Genomic DNA, 17,481 nt, shown 5'->3' on the forward strand with positions numbered 1-17,481 from the left:
ATGATATATTACATTCCTATGGCATTTCTGTGTTCTTTTGATCTGCATTGTGCTTCTGCTCTAATTTCATCAACCCTTTAGGATTCAGAAAGGGTTAACTGTCTCAGTTAACTCCCAATCACACGCATATACACACAACCTCTCTCTCACACAACCAATCTCTACTCACACACACTCTCACACATGCTAACACATTTGATAGATGCTGTACTGTCTGCTGTCATAGAACCTAGTTTGCACTTTCCCATTTGCATTTAATCCTATGCATTGTAATTACATGCATATGCATGTGTCTTTCCCAGTCTTTGTCTTCCTTAAATTTCCAGCTAGAGATTTTTAAAATTGTTTCATGATGCATAATTTATTATTCTCTTTGACCTTGAGATTGATTTTTTTTTTTTGAAATATGATCTGCCAGAACAGATGGCCACTAGAACTCTTCATAGCCTCACTCCTGCAAACTTGCCCAGGACTTTGTGGTACCACTTACATGTTTAGATGAAAGATAAATGGAACTGAGATTTGGGGGCATTTGTCTCTGTCATTCATTCTTTATAATTCTAGCTCACATCTGTAGACTCAAACTTGAACCTAGAATTCTAATAATGCCAACCATACAAAGTTGCAGTGTGTATGAATGTCTGTGTCATTGTTTGCCAATTCCCCTGCCTCTGCTACTAAATTGAGCACCTCTATTTCCTTCATGTCTTTCTCAGTGGTTACAAATGACAGGTCTAGGGACCGGTATCTAATTAAAGCTAGGCCAATTACAGTATCTCTGGCCTTGGCCACGTGAATTGATATAAAGGCAGGTCCCCAATTCTAGCTAGGCCAATCATGCTCCTTCTCTGGGATTGTATCTACTGGAATAAGATGAGATTGAGATCTAATGGATAAACATAAAACTCAGAAACTATTTGGAGCTGTGTATTAGCAGCATCTATAGTGAAAGAGAATGATATTGATGCTGTGATGAAAATAAGTTGCTTGTGAATTTTAATGAGCATGAAGCGAGACCCTAAGAGGAAGCCAAAGTATGACAGCATCAATCAATCACATCAGGCTGATAAAGGTGAGGTTGTGAGCAAGACATTTGAGGAGGTGTGACTTGGCAGGAACTGTTGGGTCTGGGCAGCCTCAGGCTTGTGAGAGTTGTGTGCAGATAATAAATGTCAGAACCAGGCAAATCACTGATAGCCCCAGAACAGGAGATCTCCCTAGCAGACAGCGATCAATCACAGGCTTGTCTCAGCAGAGAATGGGAACTTGTGAGGACCCAGGCAAAGGATCACAGTGGCCTGGGTGGGCAGGCCAGCTTGTAGTGTGTAGAGAAAAGCAATCAGTAGAGCCACAGGAGAAGACACTGGGTTAGGCACGTGGACTCATTGTCCTGGGTCTACTATGCCATCACAGTTTGTTACCTTCTTCAGCAGTTACTTTGGAAAGGTTTACAATCTCCACTATCAACCCGAGTTTTATTAGAACCTTACTAAATCTTTAAATATCCAACTGCCCCCAAAAAGTAGATGCTGTTCTGCCAGGTCATTGACTGTGTGAGCCTCCATATTTATTTGAAACTCTCCATCTTTGAATCAATGGAAATGAAAGAGTATTAGCTCTGAATTTTCATAATCGCATTCAATCTTTTAAGTCTTATATGCTCTCAGGACTTAAATTTCAACAAACGGACTTTCAACAGAAATCCTTGTAGTCACTATTAAAAAACTAGTTTGTAACTTTTTTTTTCCACTCAAAGCATGACAAAAAGGTAAAGAAAGAAAAAGAAGAAAGTCCTGTCTAAAGTAATCACCATAAGCAAGTTAAGGTAATTAGCTTAGTGGGAAGTTTTGGCAAAGGTTACTTCAAAAGGGTGAACCATGCCAATGCACTATAAATGAGAGTATTGTATCTAGAAGTAATTGAGGATTTTTCAGGTTTGGAATGAGAAAGGCAGGAAAGCCTGTGTGCAGTGGTTGTATCTATTTGACTCTAGTTTGTAATTGCAGGTTTCATATTTTTCTTTTCAACACATTTTGATAGACTGTATTGTGTGGCAGAATGCAATCACCCATAGGGAAGGCATTCTTACACTCTTGCCTTTCACTCACTGCCCCGTTGGATCAGTCATCAGGTCTTAGAGCTTAAATTTCACAGACATTCCAGAAATTATTTTCTCCTCTCTTTCTCTACTTCCCAAGTAGAATTTTTTCATCTTTACATGCCTAGTGCTTAGTAGAGTGTCTGGCACTCCATAGCATTTGTTGGGTGGATAAGGAAATGAGAGCAAGGCAGGCCATTGCAGTCTACTCAGCTCTGTGGTGGAAATTAGGACTGCCAAGCTCCAGTTTTAACTCTAGTACAAAACTAGCTGGAAGAACTTTGGCAACTATTTTATTTTAGCTCCTCACATATTTGGTTTTCTTACCATCAAAACATGTGAGTTGCATTCAGTGTCCCAAAACTACTCTCTGGTTCAAAAACCTGTTACATGTAACCAAGAAAAAGCATTAAGAAAGTATTACTATTCTCTTTAGTGTATTATATTTATACTTTAAAAAGAAAACCAGTTCTCTTTTGCTGAGTATGATCAAATAATTTCATTTTTGTCTTGTCATAGTCTTCTATGCCCGGAGATAGTTGACCTTCAAAATCTCTTTGTTTACTATCTAGTGCATGGCTCTAAAATCCTTAAAGTCAAGTATTATGTATCATTCAACTTTGTACCGTAGTATGCAGAATACTGCCAGCACATACTGATGCTCAATATATATTGCATTTTTTCCTTTTTATTTTTTTGAGACAGAGTCTCATTCTGTCACCCAGGTTGGAGTGCAGTGAGGCGATCTTGGCTCACTGCAACCTCTGCCTCCCGGGTTCAAGCGATTCTCGTGCTCATCCTATCAAGTAGATGAGACTACAGGTGTGTGTCACACACTGGCTGATTTTTGTATTTTTTGTGGAGGCAGGGTTTCACCATGTTGGCCAGGCTTGTGTTGAACTCCTGGCTCAAGGGATCAGCGCTCGTCTGCCTCCCAAAGTGCTGGGATTACAGGTGTGAGCTACTGCCCCCAGCCGCTCAAAATATATATAATGAGTGAAGTCGTGAATGTTGCTATCCAGTGGTAGTCATTTAGAATTGTAGACAAAATGATTGAGGGATAAATCAAACATATAAGGTGTTTTGTTTTTCAAAAACGAGTTTGTTTCTCCCTCATGCAAAGGAAATCGGAGTTGGTATAGCATCTCCATGTTGTTATCAGAGATAGAATTATACCTGTTTCAGTACTACTGAGTCAGTACTGCTTTTCCAAATATTGCTGTTAAATAAACAGTTAAATGAATCACTTTCATGTACATATCATTAAAATGTTCTAGCAACTTCTGTAACTATGATTTACTGCATTTAGATTTTGACATGTGGTATGCTGTGTGTGCAGTCTCAAAGCTGTACTGACAACTAACCAAATAACGACATTTGGTATCCACAGAGTTAAACATATATCTTATATATATCATATATATTATATGTATACAAATAATACGTGTATGCATGTGTATCAAACCTTATAGAAAACTGAAAAATCGTGTTTGATTTTTTAATATGACCATTTTTGAATCATATGTATTTGACTCTCATTAAATCTATATTGGCACAAAATCAGGTAGGAATTGGGCACTTGTTCAGAAAACTCGGTCAGTGCAAATAAGTGCAAACCAGGCAGTTCTTAAAGGGTACTTGTTGTTCATCAATCAGAGCATTTACCATTGAACTCTAGGGATAAAGTGTTATTCTGTAGGCCGTGCTACAATCTACAACATATTCAGGACCACTTTTTAGTCTCATTTTGTATACTACTTTGACATCAAAGTAATGTATAGATTTCTTGACGATCTCTCACTGAGCCATAAAATTTAATTCTACGTAAGATATGAAGAACAATCCCAATTAATGAAATTGAATGCAGTCTCTTTCTCTCTGGTTCTGATATGCATTTTTAGAACTTTTCTACAGGATCCCAGTGTACCTGTATGTTCCTTAAAACTGCCATTTCCACATTAAATATTTGTTTTCGTTTAAACTGTATAGTAATTTTGGCAAAGGAGTTGTATTAGGTAAGATTCAGTTGGGTAGCATATCACACAGACACATGTTCTCACTCAAACTAGAATAACAGAGACTTTAATAACTTTTTTAAACTAGTTTGTTTCTCACGCAAAGGAAATGGGAGTTGATATAGCATCTCCCTGTTGTTATCAGAGATACAAACTCCATCAAACTCATACCTCTTCCATCCCTAGGATATGGCTCTTGTCTTCATGGTCTACCTTGGAGACTAGAGCTCAGCCATTACACTCCTATTTCAGAAAGCTGAAAGGAAGGTAAGATAGAACATGGGAGAAAAATCCCATTCCAGCCATCTTTTAAGGAGATTTCCTGAGAATTGACACAAAATATTTTATTACAACATATTTTCCAAAACTTATCATGTAAAAAAAAAAAACAAAAACACTAGCTTTAAGGCCACCTGGAAGATGTAGTATTGGCCAGGCATGGTGGCTATGTCTGTAATCCCAGCACTTTGGGAGGCTGAGGCAGGCAGATTGCTTTACCTCAGGAGTTGGAGACCAGCTGGCAACATGGCGACATCCTGTCTCTACACAAATTACAAAATTAGCTGGCCATGGTGATGTGTACCCATAGTGCCAGCTACTGGGGAGGCTGAGGTGGGAGAATCACTTGAGCCCAGAGGTTGAGACTTCAGTGAGCCACCGCACTTCAGCCTGGGTGACGCGGTTAGACCTTGTCTGAAAGAAAGGAAGGGAGGCAGGCAGGAAGGGAGGGAGGAAGGGAAGGAGGGAGGGAGGGAAAGATGTAGTCTTTATTTTAGTCAACCCTCAGACTTCTTGTATCAAGGAAAATGTAGAAAATGAATATTGGAGTACACAATTGTCTCTGTCATGGTGCTTGAGTCAATAAATCATGTAAATTTATTCATTCAAAGAGATATAATTTCTCGTTTTATTATCAAGAAGCTAACAGAAAGAAGTTATCTCTGAAGCCCCAAGAAAGAGGATATGTTGAGTGAAGTTATTAAGAATTTTACAGAATTTTTTTTTTTTGCAAGTAATGTAGACTTACTGGAACAATTACATGGATTGGTGATCCTACTCTCCTAAGCATTTTACACATGCAGTAGTAACAATATGTAATAACAATTTAACTATTCAAAATTATAGTCTTCTTATTTGATACACATATACATAGATGTACATGTAACCAGATTCATAGAGATAAAAAAGGAAATAGAGATAGTTCTGAGATCTTATGATTAATATAAGTACTGTTAATACTGAAAATTATACTCCATTGAGTTTGTTTTTCTATTATTTTCTGTAATTATTTAAGCAACAGAGAAGAAAATGCATTATTTTTAAGTTAAGCAAGTCAAAGTGTTACTAAAATTGCCAATGATTTTATAATAGAATATTGTATTCAAGGGTATTATAATATTTTAACGAATTGGCCAAAAGAATGAATTATTGAGGAAATAGAATCGTCTGATATGCAATTTTGTCAAGATTTATTCTCAGCTGGGCTCGGTGGCTCAAGCCTGTAATCCCAGCACTTTGGGAGGCCGAGACAGGCGGATCACGAGGTCAGGAGATCGAGACCATCCTGGCTAACACGGTGAAACCCCGTCTCTACTAAAAAATACAAAAAATTAGCCGGGCGAGGTGGTGGGCGCCTGTAGTCCCAGCTACTCGGGAGGCTGAGGCGGGAGAATGGCGTAAACCCGGGAGGCGGAGCTTGCAGTGAGCTGAGATCTGGCCGCTGCACTCCAGCCCTGGCGACAGAGCAAGACTCCGGCTCAAAAAAAAAAAAAAAAAAAAAAGATTTATTCTCATGTATGTAGTCGACTTTCAGCCCTATAGTTGGAATAGGATTTTTATCATTGCTTTAATTCATCTCATGTGTATCATCACAAATAAATAAGTCTACTACATATTCCCTTCTTATAACAAAAGATAAAAATGCTTTAGCTTCACTTAAAATTTATTTTTTTATTTTAATAAGAAATAAACCCATTTTAAGTTTATTCTTTTGAAGTTATGGTTACTTTTTCCAGAAAACTCTCTCTTCTGATACATTTACCTTTGACTTATTTCAAAGTTAAAGGTATTTTATTTCAAACTCTTATTTCCCTATGGAAGTTTCTGCTAACAAAAATATTCTAGAATTTTCCCCACTTTTTACATAGGTATCAAATATCTGTTTGGTATCAAATATAGATGTCAAATATCTGCATGGCCTTTTTAATTTTTCTATTTTATTGGGACTGCTGTTACTAAATTATTACATAGAATATTCATAAGCCCTTTGATTTACAGTTTTATAAAATGCATTTGTAAATTGGGTCATATTCAAGAAGAAGAGAAATATTACACTGGTGTACTTTTCATATCTGCTATTTTCCTTAAACAATATTTAATATTAATAGCAAAACCACATCAAGATAACTAGTAAGCTGCTGTATAGCAGTGCTAAGCCTAAAAGTGTTACTGTAACATGGCAACATTATCAGAATCTTGCTTTACTCATGAAAAACTATTTATGGAATAAAATATATTATCTCTGAGCTTTGTTATAAAAGACAGTTTCATATGATTATTTCAGCCACCACAGATACGTTTAATATCTTGATTATAAAATCTCATTTTGCAAAAAAAGAAAAAACATTAGCTAAATTAGAACCTAGAAACAGTCCCGCACAGGCCAACTGATTTTTGACAATGGTACAAAAGCAATGCAATGAGGGAATGAGGACTGCTTTTAACAAATGGTACTGAAGTAGTTGGCTATCCACAGGCCAAATAATCTATTAATAATGAACCTCAACCTAAATCTAGTACCTCATACAGAAATTAAACAAAAATAGATCATAGGTTTAAATATCAAATGTAAATCCATCAGTCTTTTAGAAAGAAACATAGGAGAAAGTCTTCAGGACCTAGGGCTTAGTGAAAAGTTCCTACATAAAAGAAAAAAATGGGAAAAGAAAAAAATCATTTAAAAACTTTCGCTCTGTGAACGACACTGTTGAGAGGATGAAAAGATGTGCTCCAGACCAGTAAAAATATTTGCAAACTACGTTTTTTATAAAGGACTCAAATAATTCTCAAAAACTCAACAGTAAAATAACCAAGCCATCCAATTAGAATATGGGTAAAAGACTTGGGTAGACATTTCACTGAAGAAGATGAATGGCAAATAAGCTTTCGAAAAGATGTTCAACCTTGCTAGCCATTACAGGAATGCAAATTAAGACCATGATGAACTACCACTACACGTAATGTTTTATCTATTAAAACAGCTAAAAAAAAAAAAAATGTACAAAACTACATACTGGCAAGGATGCAGAGAGGATCTCTCATACCTTGCTGGTAGGAATGTAAAATAGTACACTCACTGTGGAAAATAACTTGGCAGTTTCTTTACAACTCAAACATACATTTATCGTACATCCCAGTAATTGCACTTCTGGGCATTTATTGCAGAGAAATGAATACTTATGTCCACACAAAAATCCATACATGATTGTTTATAACAACTTTATTTGTCAAACCAAAATGTCCTACAATAAATAATGGTTAAACAAACTGTGTTATAGCCATATCATGGACTACTACTCATCTAGGAATGAACTACTGATACATGCAGAAACTGGAATGGATTCCAAAGGCATTATGCTGAGGGAAAAAAGACTATCTCCAAAACTCACATGCTGTATGATTCCATTTGTATAATCTTCTTGAAATGACTAAATTACAGAAATGGAGAACAGATTAGTGATGCCTGGGGTTATTGATGGCAGAGAGAAGGCATGTTGGATATGACCGTAAAGCAAAGTAACAGCAAAAGGGAAATATTTTGTGATGATGGAATAGTTTTGTACCTTGCTTGCTGTAGTGGTTATATGACTCTGTGCATGTGTTAAAATGACATAGAACTATACATACACTTTACAGTAATGTCAATTTCCTGCTTTTCATGTTGTGCCATTGTTACTTAAGATGTAACCATTTGGGGAAACTGGGTGAAGGGTACATGAGCTCTCTCTGTACTCTTTTTACACTTCCTGTGAAATTATAATTATTTTAAAATAAAAGTTTAAAAGGAGAGGAAAATGTGCAAACCTTGCAAAGTGTTGCTTTAAAAGAAATACATTCTCTGGAATTTTTTCAAGGTGTTAATGATGCCAGATTTTTCAAATTAATAGCTTCTCACTTTCCAACAGTTGACTGAGCCAATTATTTATATGCAGAAAGGTTACTATTTGTTTATTGTTTCTTTTTATTAATTACAAAGTAAATATTGCTGTAAATTTTATACTTGCCATGTCTTAAATAACTAATTTATGATTGCTAATGGGTATCAAAGGATCAAGGGCACCAACATCATGATTTAATCAAAAAAACTAATTTAATACATTAGTTGCAACCTCATTACTGACCTCAAGAGCAGGCACTTTTGCAGGAGTTGCCAACAAGGAAACAAAATGTGACTAATTTTCTGCTTTCCTCTATTTAAGAAAAGAATTAATGAATATAAATATGTCCCAATTTGATATCTTAACAGCTTCCATAACGCATAGTTTGGAAACTCTGTGCCTGAATAACTGGGCCATTGATTATTTCTGAAACATAAATTAAGTCCTCTAGTTTAATCTTATTTGGACCTGAAACTTACAATAAAGGAAGTTTCCAGATTACTTTTAGTTTTCTTACTTCAAATTATCTCCTTTCATAGATCTTTTTTCTTGAAAAGACTTATTTATTAAACTACCAGACTCTGCTATTATTTAATTACTAATAGCAACACATCCAAATATGTCTCACATTCTGCCATCTTAATAACAAAGTAAAAATTTCTATAGAAGTATTTTAAAGAAGTTTATTGATATTCCTAATGGCATTGAATTTTTGTATGTGAGTAGAGAAAAGTGTTAGAGAGAAAAATATCCTCTGGAAAGTATAAATACAGCTTCACAATCCCTTATGTGCACTTTCACTTTTCAGAGTTTTCTGAGGATTTCAGAATTGCAGACGAAGGTCATTTGGTGGCCAGACTTGACCTGAACAAACCTGGGGCTTTTGTCTAGTCCCCATATAATCTAACAGCGTTAATATTCCCACCTTCACTGTAGGAATGTAAATGTTCTCAAGATGCTGTCCTAGATGCCCCTGGGTATATTTTACGATGTGTAGTGTACGTATTTTCTTTACAAAATCTGAACATTTCTGACTATGAGACAGATCTGGCCCCAATGGTTTGGGGTAAGAAATTATGGCCAGTCCCAGAAAAGTATAGGATCGATGTTCAGGTACCACTGAGAATAAGGACCTATTTATCCAACAGATAAGTCCAGGAGCACAAGACTCATGACAAGAAATTTGGGAGGAGATTCAAATGAGCACCAAACTGATGTTCACTTTATAAACCAGGAAACTGAGGCGCAGAAAGGTTGAGCAACATGCCCAAGGTTCCCCAGCTATAGTTGGTACCTAGGTGATCTTCCTTTAGAGATCATGCTTTTACACCACAAAGAATGGTTTGTGAAGACTTAAACCTGTAAGCCTCCACAGTGCAACCCAAAAGACAGCAGTCAAAGCAGGAGCCAGAGACTGGGTCTCCGAGATGAAAGCATAAGGATTTCATGAAAGTTCGTATCCTTACAAGTAAAACTCCAAGCTCCGGGATACTGGCAGTGGGGCTGATGCTCCCCAAGTATGAAATTGGAGAATCCTTTCATGGAGAAAAATGAATAGCCCCAAGGAAAAGATCTATGGGGACTGATCTCAGTTTGTCCTGTTCCTTGGAGTTCACCTGTCAAATTCTGGCTTGCACACTAAACTTCTAAGTAGCTACTTCAAGCATTTTTTTTTTAATAGGAGAGAATTCAAGGATCACCAGACATTTGAAGAAAACATCAAACATGAATGAGATCAAATGAACAATCAATAAAAAAGAACCTAGACAGGACGAGGAAATACAAACAGTGGAGAAAGTATCAAAGAACATATCATTGGTGCTTTCAAAGATTAAGAGACTGCATCAATGGAAGAAACACAGGCAATGAAAACAGGGAGGGGAGTGCAATAGAGGATGAGATAAAGCACCCGAAAATTAAAAATAAGATAACTGTAATTTAAAGCTTAGTAGAACTTTGGAAGATAAAGTCAATGAAATTCTCCAGAAAGTAGTTTTTTAAAAAGGATTTTAAAAAACAGTTAGAGAATCAATCCAGAAAGTTCAGAAGCTTATTTCAGAATGGGTTTCCAGAAAGAAGAACACAGAATATAGTGAAGAAAAAATTAACATTGTATGGAAGAGTTTCAACAAGTGAAGGACATGAGCCTCTGAACATAAAGAATCAAAAGGACCTGGCAAAATATATATATTTTAAATCCAGGCACATTATGAAATTTTAGAATGCCAAGAGTAAAAAGAAAATGCTAAGAACTTCCAGAAAGACAGAAAAGGAAAAAACAGTATCACACAAAGAAAAGTAATGATAATGCCATGGGACTTCTTTACAGCCGCTCCAAATTCTAGAAGACAATGAGCAATGCCCTCATATTTCTAAGAAGTAATGTCTTTCAGTTTAGAATTTCATATATAGATAAATTATCAGTCACGTGAGAGTGAAGCATTGAGTCATTTTCAGGCATTCGAAGACTTGAAAAATCTACTTTCCTTTGAGTCCATTTTTAAGAAGCCATTCAGGAATGTGCTTCAACAAACAATGCAGTTCACCAAGAATTAGCAAGAATTGGGTCCAGAAACTAAATGTGAGGACCACCAAACAGGGATCAAGGGGAACAGTTCCAGGTTCAGAACAACCAGTCAGTAGTCTTAGTTGCTGTAAGAAGGAAATCATCATGGGAACAGAACAGAACTGATAAGCTATTTTACTGTGTTTGAGTAAGAAAAAGCTACTGATAATGTGGGAAAGATTTCTAGGAATTTTTGCAAGGAGTGGATATCAATATGTATATGGAAAAATTAAAATTCATGGAAATTGTTTAAAAATTATAAGTTGTAAAAGAAATGCAATAATAATTTGTAAAAGGTAACCAGGATTCATTGCTTGGCTCAGCAGATAGCAAAGTTATGGTAATGTAAATACTGAAGACTGATTTAACCAGTGATAAAGCTTGTCTGAGAGATCTACATTCCCAAATACTGTTAGAGGTAAAAACAAAAAAAATTAAAGAATGTAATAATAATATTGAGAAATAGGAGAAAGGGCATTAGAAAAAATAACTGAAAGGGTTGAAGTGGTTGCTTTTGGTGAATATGCAAATGAGAAAGTGAATATTTTTATTTTTCCATATTTACAAGATGATCAAGTTTTTTATTATCTATAAAAAACTTGATACATAGAAATACAGTTTTACCTCATGGCAATTATTCCGTTATTACTGGTAGCATCCTGTTAATACTTGCTTTTCCATTCAATACTAATTACTAGCATTCAATACTAGTAAGTATTGAAAATACTAATTAATTGAATTAGTATTCAATTAATACTAATTAATTGAATTAGTATTCAATTAATACTAATTCATTCCCAGAGGAAAATAAAGCATTCTACCATAAAGATACATGCATGTGAATGTTCATTGCAGCACTGTTCACAATAGCAAAGACGTGGAATCAACCTAAATGCCCATCAGCAACAGACTGGAAAAAGAAAATGTAGTACATATGCACCATGGAGTATTAGGCAGCCATAAAAAAGAATAAGATCATGTCTTTCGCAGGCACATGGATGAAGCTGGAAGCTAACACTAATTAATTGAATGAATATGAATTACTAGCAATAGTAATAGCATTACTATTAAGTTAACCATGTATCAGAAACATTTCACTTCAATCCATGTGGATCTCTTGACCTTTTAAATCAATATGTAAGATTCATTTTCTGATTTTTTTTTTCTGTCAGTCCTCTTTTTACGGACATTAGGATGTTTCTCCTATTTTGCTATTAGCCACAACACTATGATGAACATCCTTGTTATAATATTTATGCTCATATGCTACATTTCCTTAGGGAGCATTGCTAAAAATGATGCTTCTTGGTCAAAATTTATATTTTGATAAAGATTTCCCCATTGCTTTTCAAAGTAACAGAAAAATGTAGATACCTACAAATTATATTCCCCACAAACAATCATAATGTTGACTCTTTTATGCTGTTCGGCTTTTTTTCTATTTATGGTTTTGTTGCATGAGCTAAAACTTTCTGGGGGAAAGAAACCATTAACATTAGTAGAAATCGAAGTTTTATTTACATTCTTCCTGAATTTAATGGGATACTTGTTTGTCATAATGTTCTCTGGATAGTTTAAAAATATGAAGTTTGGTTTGGTTTTCTTTTATTAAGAAACAAATATTCTTGTTCTATGAAGAGTGTTAATCAGGAATGAGTGTTAAATTTCCCTTAATATTCTGACATCTACCAAGTTGTTTTCATTAAACACATGCATGCTATGCCCAATAGATAAATTATTTACTGTTTAGATACACAGCAGAATGGTTTTTAAAATTGTTACTTTGGAGAGCATATCTAAAGAATTGTGCTTTGTATCAAACCATGAATTTTAAGAACCAGAATCTGAATGGTGAATTGGTCAACTGTGCTAGAAGAGGATTTTTATAACTTTTTCATATCTATTGAAATACAGACTATTTGCTTTACCAATTCAGGAATTCAGGGAACTTCTGGGTTAAAAAAAAAAATTATCCTTAAGAACATTTGTAAGGAAACACTTGTTCTATAATCATGGAGCGGTACTAGAAAGTCCAAAGAATGCTTACAAGCCTTTTGAGTAAATGTACTTGTTTTTCTTTTTAGGGGCACTGCAATTGCGGGCATTGTTTTTGGAATAGTATTTATCATGGGGGTCATTGCTGGGATTGCCATATGCATCTGCATGTGCATGAAGAACCACAGGGCGACCCGCGTGGGCATCCTCAGGACAACTCACATCAACACCGTCTCTTCCTATCCTGGTGAGCTAAACTGTTGACTCTTGAAGGCTCAGATTTGTTAGTTATCCTCTGCTCCTCAGAGAGAAGGAAACATTCTAGATGGTCACTAAAACCACCTCCAATTTCATAGAGTATTTCTAGGTACATATAGATTGAAGTTCTAGCTGAATCAAGATTATTTAGATCCAAGTGATACAATCCATTTCTTTTTTGAAGATATTCATATTTTCAATGTTTGTTTCATTGACTACAATTGCCAGTCAGCCAGAATTAAGATAAATAGGCAATTCACACCCACTGTGTCTACCTGCCAGTGAGTACTGACAAGTAATTATAAAGTATAATGTATGTCTCAATAAACTGGCATCTGATCCAATAGATATATATGTCTTGAGAAAAAGTATTGAAGAAAATTTTCATATATCTTCATTACATCAAGAGAACAACTTTAAACATGATATTGAAATTCTCAACAGGCCAGGCACAGTGGCTCACGCCCGTAATCCCAGCACTTTGGTAGGCCAAGGTGGCTGGATCACTTCAGGGCAAGGGTTCATGACTAGCCTGGCCAACTTGGAGAAACTCAGTCTCTACTAAAACTACAAAAGGAAAAAAAAAGTTCAACAAAGAGCACGGGTAATATATTAATAATTTGACAAATATTTACTGAGAATATGCTAGAAGTTCCATATATAAAAATATATTGAGTACTTCTGACTTCATAAACAAAATATTGCATTTTGCATTAAAGGATTTCAGTAATGCTTTCTACGTCAATCTGTGCATGTACAATTTGACGTATAAAAGGCACGCAAGTTCTAAATTTAACACACCCTGAGGAAGTTAATTTCCTATCCACACTCATGTCTTTTCTTTCTTTGTCTCTACAGGAAAAGAACAGAGTACCTTCTACATGTAACTGTGCTTTGTATTTGTATCAATTTCCTGTACTGTCCTTCCTCTGTCAACTTTTTTTTCCTATATCATCTTCAACTTGAGGGAGCAAATTTCAGATCAATATGAGTATGATAATTCCTCTTGTTCTTCTTTTGTCAGTTCTTGTTCTATAATATTTTCATACTGGAGTACCTGATGGCTCAGTCTTGTCTTTTCTTCCATACTGTATCGACACTTACCTCTTTGCTTGGATTGAGTATTACAACCTCAGGGTAGTAAGTGCCATTTATATGCTAATACCTCCCAAAGTTATGTATCTCCAGTCCAAACCAAGTCATTTTATCCCAGTGCCTATCGAACATCTCCATTTGAGTGTCTCATAAATATCCCAAATTTGACATGTCTAAACTTGGATTTCTGATCCAAGTTTTGGATTTCTCCCCAAATCCCTCTCCACTCACAGCCTTTACCATTTCACTTGATGGTATCTATATCATTCTAGTTGCTCAGACCAGAAACCATGCACTCTACCAGGAAAACTTCTTGGCTCTACCTTCAAAATACAGTATTTTGACTACTTCTCACAGTGAGAAGTAGATGTTGTTCTACCCCCAGTTGGAGAACTTCCTCAGCTCTCACTTCCTTTACTCTAATAACACTCTGGCTGCTCTCCCAGCATCCACCCCTTGCCCCCTGGGGTCTATTGTCAACCCAGTAGCCAGAGTGAACCTTTTAAAGTAGATGTCAGATCGTATTACTCCTGTGCTCAAAATCTTCCAGTGGTTCCCCATTTCCCGCAGAGGAGGCACTAAAGCATGTGGTTCTTCATTTTATCCAATGTAAAAGGCAGATTCTTTACTGAGGCCTTCAAGGTACTGCATGAATTGACTGCTCTTTTTATTTCCCAGGCCTCCTTTTTTTCTACTGTTTCCCTGGCTACTTTGCCTCCAGTCACATTTTTTCCCTTGCTGTTCCATGAACTCACAAGGCCACACTCCCACCATAGGGCTTTGCCTAGAATACTGATTCCATCACTTCTTTGAAGTCTTTAATCAAAGGTCACCTCCTGAATGAAGTCTGCCCTGATCACCTTATTTAGGATTGTAATGCGTCCCTCCTGACAGCATCCCAATTCTCTTTGTGCTGCTCTGCTTTTTATCCAGAGTGCTTTTAATCTTCTAAGATATTGTATAGTTTAGCTAATCATTATGTTGACTGTTTATCGTTCATCTCCTCTTCCTAGAATATGAACTCCGTGAGGCAGAGATCTTGGTCTATTTTGTTCAACACTCTATTCCAAGCATGTAAGACCAGGCCTGGCACATAATGGGCACTCAGCTGAATGAATGATGAACACAACTCATGAAAAGACCTGATTTAATCATATATCAGTATCCTAGGGAATTGACTTTAAGTTTCACCCTGGGATGTACTCACTACAAAAGCAACGTGCAATTTCAAGTATTCCCAACTTGCAAGAATATTGATAGGGTTACTGTAAAGATGTTTGAATATAAGGGAAAACATAGATGGAATTATTTTTATTATTATTTATACCTGTCAGTTTTTCCCTTGGTCTACCCATTACTCAAGAGAAAAACAAAAGAAAGTCAAGACATCAATTGTAGAGAAGGTATAAAGAATTGCTTTGCCGATAACGTTCTAGATACTCATTAGCTTGATCAAAAAAGTTTAATTGAAAGTAATGTTTAAATATTTGTATAAAATGTTTAATATTTTATTTTACCTTTCTGTAAGTCCAAATTTTGAATAAAGTTAGAAGATACTAAATGTCACTATAGTAATGTAAGGTCACATGTTTTCTTGGGTTTGAAATTTCACTTAGCAGATGGAAACATGTTTTTTAAACTTTATAGTAGCATCATTTATACTTTCAGATCACAGGAATATGTTGTATTTTTATTAAATGCATTCTTCTCAGAACTGAATAATGGAAGAAACATAATGAACCTCATGCTGAAAACATTTTTACGGCCAAAAAAACTAGGTCTTCAAAACATAATGTGCATGATTACATCTCATTTCCTTCTCAAAGTCGCTAATTAAGCTTTTGCTTAAAGGTTTAGGAAGCAACATATAATAGTATTGAATATTTTTCAAATCTTTTATCTGTGGAAACACAAAATGCTTTTACCCACACTAATTAATTAACCCTACGATAATTGAGATAACAACCCAACTTATTGTATAGTCCTACAGCCCACAGGTCAGATAAATGCAGAGAGCGTAATTTAGCAAAGGTGAAAGTGTACAGTGGGGAGCCATAAAGTGAACATTATTACTCTACACGAGGTGAAAGCAGTGTCATTCAGCTGTCATCCCTGACCCTATGTTGGACAGTGACCTTCCAAAAGTTTTTCATTCTTGCTATATTGGGTAGAATGAACAGATGTCTTCTTTAATCGCAATTATTTTTTAAATTGTCCACATGAAGATAAGAATTTTCAAGTTTTCCATTTCAACTACTTTTCAGAACTTCAGTGTAAACAAAGGAAAGTGATCATAGTAACCCTTGTCTTATAGCAGGTTTGGGATCTACACATCTGAAAGAAAATGATACAGTAAAACTGTAACAAAAGGCTTGGCAAAGATATAAAAGTCAAATGCTAACAAAAGGAAAGCAAGAGATTCAGTGCCATCAAGAAAATTGAGATTTGAGGTATATTACTGAGTCCTCTGAAGACGATAGATGATAGATAGATAGATATAGGTAGGCAGGTAGATGATAGATAGATAGATAGATAGATAGATAGATAGATAGATAGATAGACAGACAGACAGACAGGTGATAGATAGGATAGGCAAACAATTGGGCAGGGGAATGGGGCTCTCCCTAACAGAAGAATGTCAAAGAATAAATGTAGAAGGGAGTTATAGAATTGAAAAAATTATTTTAAAACCATCATAAAGAAAGAGTTAGTCAAAAATCATCAACAGATGCTAAATCTAGAGGAGAATGTGCTGAGAAGGATATTTGCAGGTCTTAAAGTGTCCACCAGATTTCTTGTCAGTTATCAGGTGAAAAATAGTAACTTTACAGTTACTAAAGGACAGATAAAGATCATGCACCTTTGAGTGTGTTACTCTGAGGACAACACAATTTCATGTATGTAGGTTCCACCTGGAAGATCACAGCCTAAATCTCAGCATGAGAAAATATCTGATAAACCCAAGTTGAGGAACATTCAATAAAACAACTGGCCTGTAGTCTTCCAAGTCTCTTGGAAATACTTCATTAAGAAATAAATACCCCATTTGCATCACTGATTTCACACATGACAGAAAGCTTATTAGTATGTGCAATGACATGAGAAGAATTTTGAGTACTCATCAAACCTTTTTAGAGATCACAAGTTTATGTTCATACTAAAGAAAACTTCTGTGTTTGTACTGAATATTAAAAACAAGCTTCATGTGATGTGTAACTTCTTTACACATCAAAAATGCATACTGGAAAAATTCTCTATAATAATATTGTGACTATGAAAATGGCTTCACCTTGAAGA

At 35.6% G+C, this 17,481-nt stretch overlaps 1 protein-coding gene across 3 annotated transcripts in view; it reads left to right on the forward strand.

Annotated features, from left to right (window-relative positions):
- CYYR1 (cysteine and tyrosine rich 1) overlaps nucleotides 1-17,481 on the forward strand; it is a 108,587-nt gene that overhangs the window by 81,106 nt on the left and 10,000 nt on the right. For 2 of the 3 annotated variants that reach the window (XM_010383442.2, XM_010383443.2), the window contains exon 3: nucleotides 12,921-13,078. In XM_010383442.2, coding sequence (XP_010381744.1) covers nucleotides 12,921-13,078 — 158 coding nt within the window. Of the gene's footprint in view, nucleotides 1-12,920; nucleotides 13,079-15,197; nucleotides 15,751-17,481 lie in introns of those variants that run through there. The other variant, XM_010383444.2, reaches the window with a different exon arrangement.

Source organism: Rhinopithecus roxellana, chromosome 13 (genome assembly GCF_007565055.1).
Source record: "Rhinopithecus roxellana isolate Shanxi Qingling chromosome 13, ASM756505v1, whole genome shotgun sequence".
In the NCBI taxonomy this organism is placed as follows: Eukaryota; Metazoa; Chordata; class Mammalia; order Primates; family Cercopithecidae; genus Rhinopithecus; species Rhinopithecus roxellana.